Genomic DNA, 22,086 nt, shown 5'->3' with positions numbered 1-22,086 from the left:
TCAGAGAGCAATGATGGATGAGAAGGAATCCCCACAGTTCCAACTCCCAAGGGTCCAGGACCCACCCCCATATGCTATTCTGGTGCAGTGCAGAGATATCTCCCCACCAAACACATAACCTGAAGTCCACTAATTCCAGGGATTGGAAGAAAGATCAAGGGAAGGGAAGAACACATACAGATCAGATGACCAAACGGACAAACACAAGAACTTTGTCTCTGGTTTCAGAACTGTCACCAGTGAGTCTCCCTGGAAACTATTCCTGGGATGGGAGTGTGTTTGTATCAGAACCTGGTCTGACCACATTTGGACCCCAGGTAGGAGATGGGTGCCGTCAACAGGTGCTTCTTTCTGCCCTTGAGTGTTTACAAAAGGAATGAGGACAGACTCCGTTACCCTCTTTACTGCAACTCAACTGTATTTCCTAACTCCCTCCCCACCCCACCCCGGTCTCACAGAGGCAGGTCCCTACCACTGGGAGGCTCAAATGAATAAGTGGGGCGCCTGGAAGTGCAGTAGGTGGTGAGAGCTCCATCAATTCCTGTGCCCGACTTTGCCTTCAGCCCTCCGGCCGGCACCGAAGGGCTCAGGGCACAGAAAAGCTCACATCTCACACCAAACGAGATTCTGATTCATGAGTGTCAGGGAAGAATGTGGAAGAGGTGCAAAATCAATCACAGAACATCCAATACTGGTGTTTGGAAAGGTTGAACTCAGGGCTAACACAGGGAGCCCAGGAGGGCACACCCAGGGGGCTGAGGAGAGGGGGCAGCAGACAGATTCGGCTGAGGGACTCTGCAGGGTCACCTTGAAGGCAAGGAAGACTGTGGAGCGTGGAGGACATGCGCGCACCCCTCCCTGCCCTACACAGCCACGGCCCCTCCAGTGGACCTGGGGAGAAGGGCCCTGCAGGGCACGAAGCCCTCTCAAGGGGCCCTGCTTCCATCCCTTCCATCTTCAAAGTGCATTATCAGTGCAAGAAGTAGGGTGGGAGCTCAGGGGGTCCAATTCTGAGACAGGGCTGTGCCAGCCGGCTCCCCCCGTCTCCTGCTTCCCCCTTGCCCGCCCCCAACCCTTTTCGTGCTAAGACCAGAACTCTTGCTGGATCTCGTAAGGGGCAGGCCTGTGTGTGTTCAGGGCGGCTCTGCACAGCGGCACGGTGCCGTCCTGACTCTGGCCCTCCGCGTCCAGGTCCAGAAGCGTCCGCTCGGCGGGTGGCAGCGGCCCCGCCTGGAAGGGGAGCAGGGCCGGCAGCCCAGGCCGCTCCTCCACGGTGCTGCTGCTGCTTGCCAAGCAGGAGTCCAGGTTGCTGGGCGTCTCCGTGCTGGAACTGTTGGCTGGGGAGGCGCTACGGGCGTGGCTGGGAGACACGAACCACCAAGGGTCCAGTCGCTGCCGGTTGGCAGAAGGGCGCGGCCGAGGCAGAAACTCCAGGGTCTTGGGTCTCTCCAAGGCAGAGTCCTGCTGTGTGTTCCAGCGCCTTGGGGTCGGGGGAAAGACCACATTGGGGTCAGGGAGACGGGGGAATTCACCTGGGTCTCGGCTGGGGCTGGGGGTTTTCAACATTCCTGGTCAAAGAGACAAAGGGAGAGGCGTTCGATAATGGCACCACACTTCTGGGCCACACACGCTGCTTCCTCCCCACCTCGCCATGTCCCTGTCCACTCGGAATAACGTGAGTTACGAGCGCCTACTATTTTTCATGCAGTGTGCTGGCAGGCACTGGGGATGTAACACTGAACTACAAGGCCACGGTCCCTGTATCTGATAATAATGGGACACACGGGGCTCGGATCTGTCATGAAACAACTTGAGGAAATGTCTGTACATTCGCAGTTCATCCATTTAATAAACGTGTGACAAGAACAAAGCTAGGTGTCAGAAATCTAAAGACGAGTCATCTAGGGGTCTCTTTTCCCAAAGAGGCCACCTATCTGATTGTAACCAAAAAATCTAAGCAGGGGAAGGGCAAGCTGAATGGTCAAGTACTATTGTTGTTCACACTCAAATCTCACTGAGAGGGTATTGCCATGTTCTCTTCTCCTACGGGATCCCAGGTGGTTTCTAGGTCAGACTGAGGTCTTCTAGGGCACAAGGGACAGGGTGGGGAAGGCCCAGGGTGACAGTTAACGTCAGGGTGTGTCGGACGTCAGACGGAGAAGGCGAGCGTGTGCACCGGCACAGCAGTTCACCTGGACACATCTCCGCATCTGAGCGATGGGATGAGTGACTAAGGGATGAGTGATGGAGGGCGTGATGCCCGGGCGGAAGCTCGCCTTCTGAGTGTCTGGACTCACGCTGTAACCAGAGGCAAGAGCCCAGCTGCGCGGCCGAAAATACCCTCCTGCGTGCAGGGCAGGATTGCTCTCGGTAACTGAAGCCTCCTCTTCAGGGAACAAACAGAGCTGGACTCCTGCCCTTGTCCTGAAAGCACCGCGCCGCACACTCCCAGACCCAGGGCCTGAGCATCCCACCGGGAGTCCTGATGGGATTCTTCCCAGAACCTGCCTGTCTGCTCTCCCTCCTCAGGGAAGACCCCGAGGCACAGGACGGAGAGAAGTTGGGCACCTCCCGCGGCCCAGAGCGGCCTGTCTTGACTGGCTGAGCCAGAGGAGAAACGGCGCTGACCCCGATATCTCCACTCCTGGGGGAAGCCCGAAGGCGGGCAAGAGGAAGGACGGGGCGGGCAGGCCTCACCTGCTCCAGGGCTGGGGCTCAGCCCGTTGCTGGAGGGGCTCCTGCTGGCTCGAGGGGCCGCCGGCTTGAGGGCCCCATCGGAAGGAGTCCGCCGGTGAGCGCTGGGCTCAGCGCGGGGAGCCGTGAGGGTGACGTGGGTGGGGGTCAGGGACTGCCGTGGGTCTCGCTTGAAGCGCTCCACTCGGACGTTGACCAGGGGATTGCGGGTGCAGGGGCTCAGGGGCGGGGCCTCCCCGGGGCTGACGGGCATCTCGTACACCACGATCTCATCACTGTCTGAACGCAGCAGGGAGCGCGTGGAGTTGCACTCGGAGATGGAGGAGAGCGAGAGCAGCGTGAGGGAGGCAGAGGGGTCTCCTAGCAACAGCACGGGCTCCTCCTTCTTGAAGAGCTTCCGGGATGGGGGGCTGGTGCTCCGACGGGGACGGCTGGCTCTCTGGAAAAGGCCCTCGCGCCTCTTCTTCTCCTCCCGGGCTGGCGGCTCGGGCTCCTCCGGGGGGAGCAGCTGGCACTTGCCAGCTTCCAGCAGATCACAGCCGAGGCCCGTGGCCGCCAGGACGGCCCCACAGCCGAGCAGAGCCACCTCACAGCGGCGGTGGTGGGGGCCGCCCCGCTTGAGGCTGTTGGTTGGCGTCAGCTGAGGGGTACTGGTGGCCGAGTTGACTGGGGTGGGTTCCTCATGGACGCCGTCGCTAGGGGGGCCGTCCCCATCCTCTCCACGAGGGAATGGGATACAGAGGTAGGACTGGTTGGGTGACGGCTGTGGACGACTCTCCCCACTCCGTGGACCTTCGCTGTCCTCGTCCTCTGCGGAGATGAGAGGAGTGGAGGGGGAACAGAAAATGGGAACGGAGGGGCAAGAGTAAGAACCTGGTCCTCCTCCCCAAGCCCAGGCCCCCGGGCTAGTGCCAGGGATGCAGACGTTGAACAGTCTGAGGTGTAGGACAAAGAACCAACAGGACTTCATGCCTCCACACTCAACTGTGACCAACGTGGGGAAATCACTCTCCACTCCACAGCCTGTTTTCCTATGTGCAGAAAAGACGATCTGCTAATTTGCTCCTTCTGTCGTAGGGACCCTCAACACAAGAAGTGCGGTATGAGTTTCCTAGAACGGATAGATCCCTAATTATTTTACAACTTGAAACTGGAAGGGACCTTGGATTTCTAGAATAATGGCCTACAGACTTGTCTTAAGACTAGCGTCCTGCAGGACATCCCTGGTGGCCCAGTGGTTACAACTCTGCGCTCCCAAGGCAGGGGACCCAGGTTCGATCCCTGGTCAGGGAACTAGATCCCACACGCATGCTGCAACTAAGAGTTCGCATGCCCCAACTAAGGAGCCCACGAGCCACAACTAAGGAGCCCACCGGCCACAACTAAGGAGCCGGCAAGCCGCAACTAAGGAGCACGCCTGCTGCAACTAAGAGCTGGTGCAACCAAAATTTAAAAAAAAAAGAAAAAGACTAGTCTCCTGCAAAGGATTAGAACCCCCTGCATGGGTGAAGGCCCATCTGCTCTATGGACTGACTTATGATCTTGGGATTCTAGAGAGAAGAGTACTTTCTGAGAGAGCCTGGAGAAGGCCTTACCCATTCAGCAATCACAGGGCAACACTGGAAAAGCTTCCTTGGAGGAACACTGTGGTGTCTTCTAACACCATCTCCCATTCTGTGGACTCCCCACATTAAAATACACAGAAATAGACCCAGGAGAGGAAACTGCCTGATTCCAGGCCTCCCCCTTCTTCACTGCCCTAAGGAGACTACAACTGGCCCCTCGGGATAGGAGGCCAAAGGCAGGTTCCATGGCAGCAGTCGTGATTTGAGAAGACTCAATGGAATGGGAGTGGAGCAAACTGAGAAGGAACAAGCGGGGCGTGGGGGGGGGGGCAGGAGTTGAGGAAAAGAGGAAACACCGCCATGAAGCAGTACTAGGGGTCCTTAAAGAGTCCGAGAAGCTTGGCCAAGAATTCCCTGAGGCAACAGGAGGAGAGTCGAGACAAAGGCAGTGCTTACCCATCTCCATAAGGCTGGTGAACCCTGGCAGGGCTGGACTATTCCTCGGCCCCTTCCCCAGGTTGGGGGCACTGGACGACCACTGTTTGTATCCATCTACCAGGGACTTGAGGCTGAATGAGAGGAAGTGAGGAAACTGTGAGAACTGGTTACTTCCTTTACCCTCAGCTCCCTGTCTGCTTGATTACAGCAAAGCCCAAGAGCCTCGGGGTATAGGCAACAAGCCTTACTGAGCCCACCCGCTTCATTAGCAAAAGTGCACATGCTCTAGGGAATGAAAAGCAGAGACATAACCCACCCCTCACATGCTGCTATGGAGCTGTGGGAAGACCTGCTGGGCAGGCTGGCAAGAGGACAGCAAGAATAAGGACTGCCCGGCACTGGCCAGGGTCTTGCCGAAGCCCGACTTAAGGGAGAGGTAATCACTCCGCAGGCGCTGACTACAACACACTGGTGACATTAGAAAAACTGCAGTGCTGAGATCTGCAATGCAAGGCAAGCACCGGGCAATGAGCTAGCAGAGATGGGCCAGGCCAGGCCACTCCACTCACACCCTTTCTCAATTTCTCCTTCCAAGCTTACGGCATGCTTAGGCAACTTTCAAAGCCATCCATGTTTCAAAAACAAAAATCAACCAACAAGGCTGCACCAACCCAGTGCACTTTGGGACAGACCTATGTGGGCAGTACATAATGCTGGACTCGAACCCTCGGTTTGTCTGGGAATGGAGAGGAAAATGACAGGAGCTTGCTTTCAAAACCCTGTCATCAGCTCACAGTGGCAAGCCAGTAACTCCAAGGTCACTGACTGGGTACCCCGCCAACTCTCTTATAGGATAGGGGCATCAAAGGCCCAGAAGCACTGGTCTATCCTCTAAAGAACAGTAAAGAAGGAGGACTGAGGAATCTGTGGGCTATGACTGCCCTGGAGATACCAGTATATAACCAGGGATGGCTCTCATTTTAGGGCTAGAGAGAGCCATTCAACTAAAGCCCACTCTTCCCAGCCCATCTTGAGGGAGGGAGAAGGACCAACTTTTTCCCTGACTGCAGACTTCTGCTTCAAGTGCTATCAGAAATACCACTGAATTAAAGTACCTCCCAGCCACCAGTGGTTTCAACCAAAATACACAGCCAGAGAGAAGCGTGCTGCCCAACCCACAGCCTGAGACTTCTCACTGGAAGTCTTATAACATCACCTCCAGCTCTGGGTCCAAGGAATCCAGATCAGCAGAGTCAAAGCCAGTGCTGACGACCAAAGGATAAACAGCCATGGACTGTCTCCCTAAAACTAAGGATGCTGGGAGAATCCCAACAACAGGAGTGGTCAGGGGAGCAAGGAAACGTCAAGTCAGACCAACACAGGAATTTTCCCAAGGTGCACGATGGTACCGCTTCCAAAAAAAAAAAAGGAAGTCAGCATGGCCCTGGCAATAATGAGGCTTGATTCTGCAGGGTGCACTGTGAGGACAAGGAAACGGAGGGAGGGTTATTACCAGTACATGTGATGAGAGGGTGAAGATTAGACTCACCCCAAGTGGAAATGTGGAGATTCTGATGGGGTACTTAAACCATTAGCTTTCTCACGTCTCTGAGGGGATCTTCAATGAATAAAGAGAATCAGTAGCAGGCAACAGTGGGTACATGCAGCTCAGCCTCTCCCACATGAGAACCCTCAAGGCTGGGCTCCAGCCATGTAGCCAGCTGCCCTCCCCTTGTCTGGTCAGCAAAGTCCCACACCATGAAGGAATCTTAACAAGATGACCATGCCGGAACTACCACAGGCCCAGGACCTCCCAATCTGTGGGACAAACATCTCTGGGTGGCCACAGCTTAATTACAGGGGGCTTGTGAATCCAGAGATCCCCGCTGTCTACAGACAGTGCATATGTTTCCTACAGATATGTACTATTTTTTTAAAGGATGGAGATGCAAATTCACTTAACATTACTGAATTCAATACAGCTTTTTGTCATTACATATTTTCTTCAGTCAACAGGGACTAACATTCGAAATAGTATCATATAGAGGCTCTCAAAATTTTCTGACATGGAAGAGGTCTTTTCTTGAGACTGGGTGGATTTTCCTTATTTCTTCAATAGGAACTGAGAATCATGAAAAATTAAGTCACATATTTTGAACTGCTTCAAAAGTGTTGAGGGCACATCTATGTAAGTTAATGTAAGAAAATTCCAAAGTTAATGTTTTGTGTAATGTGAAATGCAGTTAATTTACTAGCAAGACAAAAAATACCTTTATATGAAGCAGAACCAGAGAAACTATTGGGATCCATACCCAACCTGGTAAAGCCTATCTGGAAACACACTAATGTCAGAAATACCAAGGGACTCAGGGTGACGGAGTTCCTCAGGCCCAGCTCAACCCTACTTCTAGCCAAGGCTCAAAGGACAAACTGAGGAGTGCTTGTACCTACAGAACTTAGTATAGCAGAGCAACCTGCAATCCCCAGAGGACTCAATCACTGACTTCTTATACAGCTTAGGCAGTCTGCCCTACATATCTAAATACTCTGTTCTAAGGTAGCCAGTGATTTCCAAAGCCTGGCTTCAAAGAGTCCATCCTTCATGAACCAACCTGTTATTTTCACCTTCAGCACAGATCTGACATGGGAAAGTAGATTCTGGACATGAAATCGTAGTATTCAGAGAAATACCAAGGCTTGTTACAGGTTCAGGGCCCCTCTAAGTCTAATAGTCAACCTTAGAAGCTCTTTGAAAAGCCACTAAAAAGGATGAAGGGGGCTACTGCTTATCCTCCCACTTGGAAAAGTCAAGAAATATGGCTCTAGATTCTAACACAAGAATAAGAAGTATATCCCATGACATGCATTCTTCGAGTATGAAGGAGAATTGCATGAGAAGCACGGATGAATCATGAGAGCAAGTATTTACATATGCTTACTACGAGCCAGCCCATCTTCTAGGGACTTCCCAAATATGAGCTTATTCATGATCAACTCCATGAGATGGGTATGGAGAGAATCCCCATCTGATAGATGAGAAAACATAAGGTCCCACAGCTGGGCATGGAGGAGCCGGGATTCACACCCCGGCAGCCTGGGCTCAGCATTCATTCTCTTCACTACTACACTACAAGCAACTGGTCTGTGAAGGACCAGGACCCCAGGGTCACAAGCCCACAGTGAGAACACAAGCACATCCAAGGCACCAGGGTGTGCCATGTGCTTTGCCTAGAGGGGGCACTCGTACACCGTAGGCGTGGCTAGTGGGTGGGGTCATAAGGAAGTGCTAGTTGCCCTGGAGTCACCTCCAACTGCACCTCCAGGGCTGGGTTATTCTGCCTGCCCCTGCTTCAGGATGAGCCTCCATTCAAGGGCCGTGTCACCTCTGTCCTTCCTTCTCTCTCCTCTGGGCAGACGTTTTAAGGGGAAGAGCCAGGTGTAAATAGAATACTCAGGCTGAACTCCCACACGTCGTGAATGCTTGGGCTACTTGCTCCTCTGAATAGGAGGCCTCCAGGGCTGGGAAAACTATAACTCATGGGCTAAATCCTGCCCATCCCTTGTTTTTGTACAGTTTTACTGGAGCACAGCCATGCTCGTTCATTGACATAGTGTCCATGGTCTGTGGCTGCTTCTGTACTACCACAGTGGGGCTGAGTAGTTACTACAGAGACCACGTGGCCCACAAAGCCTAAAATACTTACTATCCGGCCCTTTATGGAAAAAGTATGCCAGCTCCTGTCCTAGGAGCTTCCAGGGAACAAGGAGATTGGAAAACCCTACTGTAAAGATCAAGAAGCTTGTCATTTCTCTGAACGCGGCGAAACACGCAACAGAGTAAAAGGTATGCCACATCATATTTTTAAAGGACTTCCCATCCTCTGGCCCTTACCCTTCGTCTCCTGAGGCGAACTCCTTCTGACCAAGTGTACCTGGCCCCCACGTCCGTCCCTTCTTCTTGGGGGCCCTCTTCTCCTCCTCTTCCCCCTCCTCCTTGGGGACGACACAGCTCCGGCCCCAGGTTTTGCTGCTTTCGCCTGGTGTCACTGTGAATAACAAAGGTCAAATGGGAGCTGGAAAGCACAGAGGTCCCCCCAAACTAGCCTCTCCCCGACCAGACACGCACACTCACATAATTGGAGCTGTGGGGGATAGTCAGACCTTGTCAAAAACTCTGTGCCCGGGGCCTCCCTGGTGGCGCAGTGGTTGAGAGTCCGCCTGCCGATGCAGGGGATACGGGTTCGTGCCCCGGTCTGGGAGGATCCCATATGCCGCGGAGCGGCTGGGCCCGTGAGCCATGGCCGCTGGGCCTGCGCGTCCGGAGCCTGTGCTCCGCAACGGGGGAGGCCACAGCGGTGAGAGGCCCGCGTACCGAAAAAAAAAAAAAAAAAAAAACTCTGTGCCCGAGTGGAGCCTGCCAGGCAAGTAAAGGAGTTCCCAGCCGCCACTCACTCAGTGCTTTCAAAGTACCAAACGTGAGAAAACCTCCCAGATTCTCCAAGCCCAGCATAAAGTGGGCAGAGCTCCAAGCAGACCTGACTTCAGGAACATGTTTTGTTGCCGGGGGCTGGCTTGGGGGGCAAGGTGGCGGGTGAGGAAGTAGGTGAGAGATAAGGGGTAAGGAAGATGTAGAAGTGAAGACATTTTGGTAAGAAAGTGCTGGAAAGGAAGAAAGTGAGGAATTCAACACTGTGGAGAAGGAAGTCAGGGGTAGGAGAGGGGGAAGGAACAGGCCTGGAGAAATGTAACAGATAGGAAAGGAGGCGCCTTCTTCTGACCCTGATACCTTAGAGCAAGGGTTGAAAGCCAAATGCTTCAGAGACTGGCCTTATATCATAAATGAATGGAGTGACCCAGTTACCAGAAAACAGGGAGTTGAGGGGACTGAGGCGAAATACAGAGCATACGCAAAAAAGAATCCACTGATTTGATTTTTCAAGGAAAGCCAGAAATCCAGGTCTTGGGGTTTTTTTTTGATGAAATCTCTCTATCTTTAAATTAGGCCATACACACACTTTACATATACGCATATATGTGTGTTTGTGCAAGTTCTTTTTAATAAACACCATCATAAAAGAAAATTGGTTCAGATTCGGCCTATCACAAAGTAGCTGGCAAGTTTACCTTGGAACCTACACTTTGACAAAGCCCTTTCCTGGGAAGCATGGAAAAGAAAAACCATGATGCCCCAAACATGGCAGCGAGTGCACAAGGTCCCCAGGCCAGGGTACCTTCACCGCATCCCAGATTGCTTTGTAATTCACTAAAGAGCCCGCTGATACCCACAAACCCCTTTGCTGGTATCTGACTAAGAGTGAAAGGGTCAAGGTCATGAAGAGACGAGGTGGGGGGTAAGGATCTGCGTACACATGTGCATGTATATACATATTGTGGAGGAGAGGTGGCAAAGTTATGGACGGAGCCAGCCTGGACCAGTTGGTGGCTGGACAGAGCAGGGGACAGGTGCCCCTGGTGTGTTCTGGCCCCAACTAAATTTGGGAAACAGCCTCACACTGGATGGCTCGCAGGCGAGGAATGATGGTGGGGCTTGCAGGAGGACTAGAGCGGCTGTTGATGAGACTCTTCCTTTTATCCATGGTGGGCGAGGCCTGTACCGTGAACTTGTGCTGGAAATCTGCTTGGGGAAAGACAAACAGATGCGTGTGCATTAGAATTTTCCCATATCAAATTCCTATGAGCTACAAGGATATATACTGCAACACAGGGAATACAGCCAATATTTTATAGTAACTATAAATGGAGTATAACCTTTAAAAATTGTGAGTCACTATGTTGTACACCTGAAACTTGTGTAACATTGTACATCAACTATACCTCAGTTAAAAAAAAATTCCTATGAGAGAACTGACACTTCCTGGCAGGCTTGAGGGACAGGCCCTATTTCCTAAGAAGCTCCTTTTCACCTGGAAAATGTTCTCTTTCAGAAGCATTTCTTTTTCCCATAGGGACGTGGCAAGATGGACGTATGAAGGAAACTTCATTACCCAAGTGAACTTCATTATATGGTTTTCATAAAGCCATCTATATACTGTACATATGTCTATATAATGTATATAGGTGTAGCAAGTACGTGCTTAGAATAGTTTTTAAAAATATCATGACACCTTGTCGATTATTCTAGGAAATCTAACTTAAAATTCTCCATCTCATACAGTCTATCCGTACATGCCTCCTTTTCTCAGGGACCAAAGCAGGGAGACTGATGCTCCTTGCTAAGTGCGGGGTAACAGGACTAACCCACAGAACCTGGGGAAGTGAGGGAGATGCAGTTAATGGTCCAAATTCTGATGTATTCCACAGGCATTTACAGCGTACATGAGGAATGTAAAATGTACATTCTCTGAGTTTCTGAGCTTCTCCCCATCTATCAAAAGGCTATGAAAAAGATCTGCATGTTTGCACCTAGGTCTCCCCTCTAGACTGTGATCTCCCTGTAGGTGAGCTCCATGGCTTTTCTATCTGCTTCCTTAGCACACAGCAAGATGCTGGCACATGCCAGATGCTCCAGAGGTGCTTAAAGACTCTGTGTTGCCTGAAAAGAAAAAAATGTGCAACGACACATTCACTCAATTTCACTAGATGGATTCTCTTGTCTGTACCTAAGCCACCATCCCTGTGCTTAAAATCATCCACTACTACTCCTATTATGCCATTTCCCCTTGGTTCCTTATACTTCTAATAAGCTTGCTTCCTGGGGCCTTACAGACTCAGAATGAACTTTATTTACATAACACACACTTGAGTACTTACCTCCCTCCGTGGGTATGTTATGCCCCCGCAGAGATTCTAATTCATAGTTTCATATTTCTTTGCATTTTCCCAAGGCTGTACCTACTGCAAATGTACCTTTGTTCAGCTAATGTATTTCTGAAAGGTTATGTGTAAATCAAATTCTTAAACGTTCATCCTAATCTCAACTGCACACAGAGAGCTAATTATTTACAGAAACCCTGAGATGAGTTATTTTGCAGACTCCCAGGCACATACACACATACCCTGGGATTTTCTTCCCCCAGTGACATAGTCCTTCTCCAGGTTTGCCTAAAGTGAGATGTGCCTGTGTGCACGGCCGTGCTCCTAGCAGCCTGGACTGAGCCTGCCTGCCAGGCCTGTCACACTCACGGCCTTCCCCTCATATTCTGTGTGGAGTCACACTACAAAATCCCCCTGGAAGGCAGAAGCTTTCCAGCAGGCCAGGCTTTCCACGGAATAGAATGGACCTTCCTAAACCGGCTCCGTGATGAGCCCTGGGGTCTCACGTTTCTGAGCTCAGTCCCTGGTTCCCACAGAACCCCTGCCACACCAGCCCCTCGGTCCACTCCCACGTCCCCCAGGTCCCCGGCCACCAACCGGAAGGGAGGCTGATGCGGTTTCCGTCCTTGAGCTTCAGTCGGTTCCTCCTGAACTTGCCCTTGCGTTTCTTGACCCGGGGCTTCTCCTGGCACAGCTGGTGGATGATGATGTGGAGCTCCCGCTGCAGGATGTCGATCTCCCGCTCGGCCAGCTCCCGCTCCCGGCGCCGCAGCAGCTCCTCCTGGTTTTTCTGCTGGAGTGCGGCCCGCGTCAGCTCCTCCTCCCAGGTGTGCAGCTCCTGCCAGGCAGGTAGAACCATGGTGGGGGTGTGTGTGTGGGGGGGTGTGTGTGGCAAGTGGTCCGTGAAAAGGGGGGCTCGCCCCTAGGGGGCCAGTGCTCACAGCAGCCTGGACAGCTCTCCTCTGACGCCCCACGCTTCAGTCCCCGGCGGAGGTGGGGGCTCAAGAGCTGGCTGGAAAATGAACACCTGACCACCGCAAATGGAGGCAAGGCAGGCTCCGAAGAGCCATCCTGAGGATACAGCTAGAGGAGCCACAGGCCAAGCCCTGGAGACGGGCGCTGATAGTTCCCTGTGCCCCTTGATTGACTGATTAAAGTTACCCGTGACCAGGAAGAACGACGGAGTTTGGGTAGGAAATATAATCGTATACTCAAATTGTACAGATTTGGTTCTATTTTGATTTTTTTTTCTGTTACATAAAGGAAAGTTTTTTTAAAACCAGAGCCAACTTAATGTGATCTAGCTTAAAATGTGCGTGCTGTAAATGAATCACCCTCCAGGCATCGCCTAACATTCAAATGAAAATAAATATATTTCCAGGGTGGCTGTTCAAAAGGTTCGTGAGGCGCGTCATCTAAATCTTTGTTCACTTGGTGAGTGAATCCACTGAGCGTGTGGTTTAAACTTGCACCTTATCTTAAAGGACAACCATTTGCTTTGGAAGGATGGGGACAGCACAGCAAAGAGAAGAGGGAACATTTCCTGAAGTCTTTACCAGGCACTTTCTCTAGAAGGTGGGCAGAACCTCTTCCCTCCCTCCCCTTTTTCCTCCTGCATGAATTTACAAAAGAACTCACCATGGAATTCCTGGAAAGACGTGGGGGCTTATGGCATCAGGAAATAGGAGAGAGCCCAGGAAAGAGAACAAAGCATGCGTATAAATTTTTTTTTTTTTTTTTGCGGTACGCGGGCCTCTCACTGTTGTGGCCTCTCCCACTGCGTGGCACAGTCTCCGGACGCGCAGGCTCAGCGGCCATGGCTCACGGGCCCAGCCACTCCGCGGCATGTGGGATCCTCCCAGACCGGGGCACAAACCCGTGTCCCCTGCATCGGCAGGCGGACTCTCAACCACCGCGCCACCAGGGAAGCCCGTGTATAAAATTTAAACACGTGGACTCTAAACTGTTAACACTGGTTACCGCAGGCCTAGGATTGAAGTGGGGTGTGGAGGCAGAGGACTAAAACTTAAGAAGCTTTCATGTCAACAACCTGAGAGAACCATGTCTAAAAAGGGAGAAGTTTTCTTCAATAAAGCAGCCAGAGCAACACTTCTGTGGTTGAAATTCAAAATTCTCAATGAAATGCTCCCCTATAAGAAGTCATTCTGGACTAGAACAAAATATAGAAATGGAACCCAGGGCTAGAAAAAAGTATGTGAACACATATCGGGGAAGCAGAGCAGCAGGCAGAGGGCAGAAGAGAAAACAGAATCAAAATGGGAATAAAATATTCTGATGAAAGGAGTTTTCCGTTCAACTTGCCTTCTATTCTCAAGAGTATATGAAAATGACCATAAAAATGATGGAAAGGAGAAAAATGAGAAGAGGATGAGCATCTTGAAAGTTGTCTGGTACGTGGTAGGTCCTCAGTAGTTGCTGATTAACTGTTGAGTTGATGAGTGAATGAGAGAAAGAAGGAGGAGGAGAGAGAAGACAATTTTATAAGTGCAGGTCCTTCTTTATGGGAACATGGATTCATCACAGTGCCTGAGAAATGAGCTTGAACTTTTGAACTTCTCCTTCTTTGATGAAATAAGCCCCAAATAAGCCCCAAAGATTAACTGTTGTGTGCCCTCCACATCCTTGTCTTCCCGGTCCCACTGCTTTGTTTTCACAATCAGAACAAAAACACATAGAAGATTCAGAAAAATTATTCCTGGTTGGTTATTTTGCTGCTAAATGGGAAACCTGAAAATTAGTTCGAGCTAATCTCAGCCTTCCTAAGTCCTCTCTCCTGCATGCTCTTGTCTAAGGGATGACTTGGGTTTAAGCTCCTTCCTTTAAGGGAACTTGAACCCCAGCCCAGAGAGCAATCCATCCTCACATACACAGAAGCAGTAGTAGGTTGAGCCAACCTGAAGAGTGAATCATATGGGAAAACAGGACATTTATGGAGTACTCAACTATGGCACCATACACCTGGAAACCCTCCAGCATGGTAAATCCCCTTCTTGCGAAACACCTATTTGGGTATCAACTCCATAGTATGCAAATCACATCTTCCACATACAATGATTTAAGAGGAATCTCTCCAGAGAGAAAGCTCATGATCCATCTCACCCTCACTTGCCCAACTCCAAGCCTTATAATGGAGAGGTATCACAGCATGGGTGTTAAAAGCAAGGACTCTGGAACAAAGTGGCTGATTTGTGGCCTTGAGCAAGTTAAAATGGGCATCACATGTTATATGGAGTTAATAGCACCAATATCGCAGGACTGTATTACACAAGGCAATTATTACCTTATTATGCAAGATCATGTAAGAATTCATATAAATTACTCATAACAGAGCATGGCAAATAGCACATACTCTACAAATGTTAGCTATTACGAGAATTGGTTTGACTTTTTCTAGTAACTACTTCCTGACAAAATCCAACTTTCATTTTTCTTATTGGCTGGTACCCTTATAATTTCATCAATCAAAAGAAATAACCACGGAACTATATTCAATATACTGTGATAAACCATAATGGAAAAGAATATGAAAAAGAATACATATATATATATCCAAGGCACCAGGGTGTGCCATGTGCTTTGCTGTATAGCAGTAATTAACACAACATTGTAATTCAACTATACTTCAATAAAAAATAAATTTAAAAAAAGAAAAAGAAGGGCTTCCCTGGGGCGCAGTGGTTGAGAGTCCGCCTGCCGATGCAGGGGACACGGGTCTGTGCCCCGGTCCAGGAAGATTCCACATGCCGCAGAGCGGCTGGGCCCGTGAGCCATGGCCGCTGAGCCTGCGCATCCGGAGCCTGTGCTCCGCAACGGGAGAGGCCACAGCAGTGAGAGGCCCGCGTACCGCAAAAAAAAAAAAAAGAAGAAGAAATAACCAGGAGTCAGTGATTCAGCAATCTCAAAAAAGGCCAGGAACTCTGGGGTTCTTCTAGTTGGAATAGAACTAGTAATTGGAACAGTCTCTTTTAATCATTCTGCTCAATGGTCAGTACAGATCCACCCCTCTCTCCCCCTGGGTCCCCAAAGAATTGTCATAAGCTCACTGCATCCCCCTGCAGAATGCTCCTTGACTTGCCAAACAGTACAAGGACTGCTATGTTGCATCAAAAGAGTTATATCTTCAAATCAGCTCCAGAAATGATTTTTAAGTCCTTTGTTTAGGGAAACGATGATATTGGAAAGAAAATGGTTTTGGAATCAGAAGACCCCAGTTCAAGATTCTGCCTCCTCACTTACTAGCTGTGTGACTTTAGACAGACACTGACCCTCAGCTCTGAGATGAAAAAGTTAATAACACCTGCCCTACATGCTGGCAGCAGGGGCCATAAGACTCCTGGATAGAATGGGTGAAGAGGTCTCATCAGACCTTTCAAGTGAAAGAACTGGGAAGCCATAAAGATCATTTTATTTTATTTATTTATTTTTTTTTTCCGCAGTGCGCGGGCCTCTCACTGCTGTGGCCTCTCCCGTTGTGGAGCACAGGCTCCCTCCGGACGCGCAGGCTCAGCGGCCACGGCTCACAGGCCCAGCTGCTCCGCGGTATGTGGGATCTTTCCGGACCGGGGCACGAACCCGTGTCCCCTGCGTCTGGCAGGCGGACTTTCAACCACCGCGCCAACAGGGAAGCCCGATCATTTTAGATTCTACTATTATTATACTGCTTCCCAAATTTCCACAGAGGGGAGTGAGAAGGGAAAGAAGAAATTAACCAAGGCTATCCATGGACATCCCTCATGCCCCTAGCCACTGGCCCCACAGGATAAACAACATAACTACTTTGATTAGCTTCCTCTGTGTGACGCTGACTGCTAGCCAGACACTACGGGCATAGAGAGGGCCATTTAAGGAAGGTCTCCAAAACAAAAAGGCAGATCTCTAATGGGCTATGGGTCTCTGAACGCCTCAGTTGGTTCAGCCTTTGAGGCCTTTTCATAAAAACATGGAAAATGCCAAACAATTTCAGACTCATGGTATTTTTAGCCCATATGCTGTTTCTGATTCTGATCCCCAAAGACACTGGCAGCATGTTCTGATAATTGCTCTCAGTATTGAAGTATCCCTACACCCAGTTAAACCCCTTCTACAAGTCCACTGCAGAACAAAGAAAGCTTTCTAGAACGCTCTCGTATTTCCAGCCGGCGGGGTGAGACACCCTGCTGGTACTTGCCCAGTGGTGCTCCTCCTCCAGTTTGGACAATGAAGTAGATACTCTGCAAGGAGAGCTTTGGATTCATGGCTCCCCCCACTTATTCCTGCCACATCCCAAAAAGAAAGAAAAATTCTCGATCGTTTCAGGTCACACCTGAGGCCTGGAGAACTCTCCATGTAAAGCCAGGAAGGAAAAAGCTGCTCTGTTGCCACAAACCAAGCAGGAACATGGTCGTGTCAGAATCGGTCCAGAGGCCCCAGTGGAGAAGATCCACTAATTCAATGCATGCCTTTTGCTTCTCTTTCTTACCTTTTCTTTGGCCCTGAGTTGGTCAAACATCTCCTGAATCTCATGTTTCCAGTCATCCTGCAGGCAGTGGAAGGAGTCCTTGGGCATTTCAAAGAAACCAGACTCCTCTATGGTAGTTAGCTGGTCCAGGATATTCGTGAAAGATGGTCGTGAATGGGGGTCAGGATTCCAGCAATCTGCATGGGGCACATGAGTCAGCAGGAAGCATTAGCGGACAGAGGCAAATGTAAGATTTAGGATATTACGTGACGTCATTTGACAGAAAACCACCTCTCATTTCTCCTTCCAGAAATAGAGACTGGGACTTAGGGAACCCCAAACAGGGCTCAGGAAGTAAAGCAATCTGCCCAGCATCACAATCATCAGCAGTGAAGCTGGAAACACAATGCAGCAGCTCTGCACCCATTCCATTCTGACTATTGATTTCACATAAGTAAGGCAAGTCCAAAGCGTTTTCTTGCATGAACTACAGCTACCACAGTTTATCAAGTTACTACACGATTCCAGTCCTGACAATGGGTAACTACACCTTGGGCCCCAATTTCCCATAAATAAATGAGCTACCCTTCCCCAACTCAACGTGCTGATGAGAAGGCAAGGATGAAAAGCATGGGAGTCAGGCAAAGTGAATTCTATCTACTCTCAGCTCAGCCACTAACCAATGGAGTGACCGCCTATCCATTTAACCTCTCTCAGCTTAGGATTTCTCACTGACAAAATCACAGGGCTTGCCTAGATGAATTTTAGAATTCCTTTCTTCATAGATCTTCATTTCTACATGTAAGACACTCAGAGGTCTTGAGATAAAAGCTGCTATACCTTCTTACTTTGGATTAAAGAATAATATTCTGAAGCACTGGATAGCAGCCTTCAGTTTCTAGGCTACGTTCTACAGTCACTAGATGGACAGAAGGGACATCGGTGACACCAGTGTAGCAGGGTGCTGACATCATCTTGAAGTAGCTCTTCCAACCATCCTCAGGATTCCTCCTTAACTGACTCATACTTCACCTCCTCTTTCAGTTACTGATCCTGCAGAACTGGCCACAATCTATCGAGTGCCGATAGAAAAATAAACGGTCTCCAGTTTTGTTCCAGCCAGGGGTCACTCACCTTCCATGAGTTTGGCAAAAGGTTCCGGGCATGTAGAAGGAATGGGGAGGGCAAGCTTGTTCATGGCCACTCCATAAGCGACTGCTAAGCCATCGATTCCTCGGAAGGGCACCTCACCGGTCAGGAGCTCCCAAAGCAGCACCCCATAGCTAAGGAGAGGAAGAAGACAGAAGCCGCACCATGAACCATAGGTGCAACTTCATGCAAATATCTCGCGAGGCTTTGACGAGCATCCCACATCCTCTCTGAAATGTAGGGAGACTAACAAAACAGAAGTACTGCTATAATATAAAAGGGAGACCATAAAGCCTACTGGCTATAAGTGAAAACCCTGGAGTCAAGCACACTTCGTCTTGTTCCTCAAATTCCTCACGTGTGAAGTGCAAATAACACAAGCAGTCTGACAAGGCTGTCATGAAATGAAATGCACTGCTCTAGTGTTTTAATCAGTGCTCAAGGGCCACATCTATTTTGTGGTTGCTATTGTGAATGTAATAAACTGGGAGAAGAGGCAGCCTTCTGGGAATACATTTTTTCCTGCTTTAAGAAAACTTCAGCTTAAGTCACAGATACATTATTTTTTATTTTTTTTATTTTATTGAAGTATAGTTCACTTACAATGCTGTGTTTAATTTCTGCTGTATAGCAAAATGATTCACTTATACATATATATATTCTTTTTCATATTCTTTTCCATTATGGTTTATCACAGGATATTGAATATAGTTCCCTGTGCTATACAGTAGGACCTTGTTGTTTATCCATCCTATATACAATAGTTTGCATCTGCTAATCCCGAACTCCCAATCCTTCCCTCCCTCACCCCCTCCCCCTTGGCAACCACAAGTCTGTTCTCTATGTCTATGAGTCTGTTTTTGTTTCGTTGATATGTTCATTTGTGTTGTATTTTAGTTTCCACATATAAGTGATATCATATGGTATTTGTCTTTCTGACTTACTTCACTTAGTATGATAATCTCTAGGTCCATCCATGTTGCTGCAAATGGCATTATTTCATTCTTTTTAATGGCTGAATAACATTCCATTGTGTATATATACCCCATCTTCTTAAACCAATCGTCTGTTGATGGGCACATGGGTTGTTTCCATGTCTTGGCTATTTTAAACAGTGCTGCTATGAACATAGGGGTGCATGTATCTTTTCGAATTATAATTTTGTATGGATATATGCCCAGAAGTGGGATCGCTGGATCATATAGCAACAGATACCTTTTTTTTTTTTTTAAGATGTTGGGGGTAGGAGTTTATTAATTAATTTATTTATTTTGGCTGTGCTGGGTCTTCGTTTCTGTGCGAGGGCTTTCTCTAGTTGTGGCAAGCGGGGGCCACTCTTCATCGCGGTGCGCGGGCCTCTCACTATCGCGGCCTCTCGTTGCGGAGCACAGGCTCCAGACACGCAGGCTCAGTAGTTGTGGCTCACGGGCCTAGCCGCTCTGCGGCATGTGGGATCCTCCCAGACCAGGGCTCGAACCCGTGTCCCCTGCATTGGCAGGCAGACTCTCAACCACTGCGCCACCAGGGAAGCCCCCAGATACATTTTTTTTTTTAGCTTTATAAAAGCAGAGAGATGACCACCCGAAACAAACATATTTTGCTCCTGTGAAAGATTTCTTTCAGTGCCCACTAGGTTGAATAGATTCCTGCCCCCGTCAGCGTGAGTGCATCCTTAACAGTCACCTCTGTCTAACTCAAAGGGGAAAGTTTCACAAGGGTGGACTGCATCGGTAGAGCAGAGCAGCGCATCAGCTGTGAGGGCTTCAAGTTCTTTCCCTACCTTTCAAGTCCACATGAAGAATTTCTTTTCACACGTTCTGTGAGTTAGGGAATGGGGAGCACAAAGCTTATGGAATAATTTTTCTATGAATTCACAATCAGAACCAGGCAAACTCATGTAGTGTTTAATCCTTCCAGGAATAAGTCAGGACCAGAAACCATAAGGCCATGAACAGTTGGAAGAGGGCCTCTCCTTATATTTTCAACACAAAGCTCAATTTTTTGGTAATACTCATCAGTAGTTTACAACCAACAAGAAGACATATTTATTTTTAAAAAATAATAATAAACCCAGCAACTATTCGATCATGGTACCTTGTATGTGCAGCATGCTAAGACATTTACAAACATGATCTTGAAATCCCTACAACAAACCTGCAAGATAAGTATTATCATCATTTTGCAGATGACGAAAGCAAGTTTGAGATAGGGTTAGCAGCATATATTAAGGGCATATGTGGAGTAAGTCACGGTGGACCTGGACCAATTCTCAATTCTTTCTCCCTAGAATGCCCTTCCACCAGTTCTCTGCTTGGTAAACTCTACTAATCATCTTTCAAGATGTGATTCAAATGCACCACCATTTATTCATTCATTTTAAACATCTACTAAATATTTACTATGCATCAAACTCAATGCCAAGAACTGGGATACAGGATAAAAAAACACAGATCTTATCCACAAAGAGACTAGCAAGAGGAATAGAAAAAGCATCAATGAGAATATGGAAAGAGGAGTCACAACAGAGATACTATGACAGCACAAAGGAGGGTCACCTACACCAGACCAGGACGGAGGCAGGAGGAAGCTGAATCCTGAGTGAAACTTTGCTAATTGAGGGAGGAGCCAGGGCTCCAGAGACAGGGATTAGAGAGCACAACAGCATGAGCTTGCCTTCAAAGGATCCCATGACCTGGCCTGGCATGGCTCCAAAGGAGAGCAATGGGCCCACCAATGTGCCCGGGCATCCCGAGGGTCTCTACAGAGGGATCCTCAAGAGTAGACCGGCCAGCGTCCTTGGACAATGGCTTTCCCCGAGCAGCGCAAATACTATCATTTTCTTTACGTATTTTGACAGGAAAAAAAAAAAAAAAAGCTTAGTAGACTGGTAGTTGCAGGTCTTGTCTTGTCCTGACAAGAAGGTGGATCTTAGTCTGAGGCTGATGGGAACAACTGGACACTTTAGGAAGCCTCCTGACACCCCAGCATGTTACTCAGCCCTTGTTTGCGCTGTCAGGTATTCTAGTTGTTTGTTCACCAGCCTGTGGGCTCCTAAAGGGCAGGGACAGTAGTTCCTAATCTTTGCATTCTCAGGGTCTTGCCCAGGCTCTGGGATGCCTAGGCCCTCACATAATGAATGAATTGGTGGGTGGGTGTAAGAGTGAGTGTGTAGTCAGATGGTCCTTCAGGCTGCACTGGGTGCCCCAGAGTAAGCCCCAAATATCATCAAGAACTGCACTAGGACACTTCCTGCCAAACCTTTCATGTGACTTATCCAGACAGCAGTCATGCTGGGCAGTGTCCACCAAGTGACCTCTACAAGCTCTCAGTGCTGCTAACTAGATTCCCGCTTAGAGAGACTCCCATCTTCAGTTGCCTGCTCTCGGCATTACTGCCCACTTCCACCCTGAGGAACAAAAATTCAAGGTTCCCGAAACCCCTTTCTTCCATCCAGGCAAAGACAATCGATGTCTCAAGCCTAACTACCTGGAAAGACAGGGTGTTTTCGAAGATCCAAACACGTGTCCTGTTTGTGTCCTGGCGTTTCCTCTGTGGTGGTGTTTACACTGAGCTCTACTCTGTGGAGATGTCTCAGGCCACCTGGAAGGGAAAGGAGCCAGGGACCCTCCCCTCCCAGCTTCCACAAGGGCAGCTCTGCTCTCACCTGGCTTGGGCCTTTGTTCATGGGCATTCCATTCCATTTGAAGGGCTCTACAACTAGGAAAAGTGGGAGAAGTGCTGCTCAAGAAAGACTCAGACAGACTTGAGTCGAATGCCTGCTTTACCACTTACAGCCGTGGGACCTTAAGAAAACAAGTTCACCTCTCCAAACCTGTTTCCTCACCTGTGTAACAGAGATAGCAATCCCTATCTCATAGAAGAGCTGCAAGGAAAGAATAACAATAACTACCCAGCATCCTGAAACCGCCATCTATGGCTCGTAAACACCAAGTGCTTCCCTCTCGGAAAGGCCTGAAATGAGAAAGTGGCTGGGGAGAGCCGTGCCGA

At 49.2% G+C, this 22,086-nt stretch overlaps 1 protein-coding gene across 2 annotated transcripts in view; it reads right to left on the bottom strand.

Moving 5' to 3' along the window:
• Positions 1 to 1,083: 1,083 nt before the first annotated feature.
• The window catches only part of MAP3K9 (mitogen-activated protein kinase kinase kinase 9), a 75,410-nt gene continuing 54,407 nt past the window's right edge, over positions 1,084 to 22,086 (bottom strand). The window contains exons 4-12 of one of the 2 annotated variants that reach the window (XM_060098016.1): positions 18,064 to 18,212; positions 16,951 to 17,126; positions 12,069 to 12,309; positions 10,210 to 10,332; positions 8,590 to 8,743; positions 6,247 to 6,315; positions 4,716 to 4,828; positions 2,698 to 3,567; positions 1,084 to 1,568 (exon numbers count right to left, since the gene is read on the bottom strand). In XM_060098016.1, the coding sequence (XP_059953999.1) occupies positions 1,084 to 1,568; positions 2,698 to 3,567; positions 4,716 to 4,828; positions 6,247 to 6,315; positions 8,590 to 8,743; positions 10,210 to 10,332; positions 12,069 to 12,309; positions 16,951 to 17,126; positions 18,064 to 18,212 (2,380 nt within the window). The remainder of the gene's footprint in view (positions 1,569 to 2,697; positions 3,568 to 4,715; positions 4,829 to 6,246; positions 6,316 to 8,589; positions 8,744 to 10,209; positions 10,333 to 12,068; positions 12,310 to 16,950; positions 17,127 to 18,063; positions 18,213 to 22,086) is intronic. The other variant, XM_060098017.1, reaches the window with a different exon arrangement.

The sequence above is a fragment of the Mesoplodon densirostris genome, chromosome 4 (assembly GCF_025265405.1).
Source record: "Mesoplodon densirostris isolate mMesDen1 chromosome 4, mMesDen1 primary haplotype, whole genome shotgun sequence".
Lineage (NCBI taxonomy): Eukaryota > Metazoa > Chordata > Mammalia > Artiodactyla > Ziphiidae > Mesoplodon > Mesoplodon densirostris.
The sequence above is the reverse complement of the archived record's forward strand: the minus strand, read 5'-3'. Positions and strand labels throughout refer to the sequence as shown.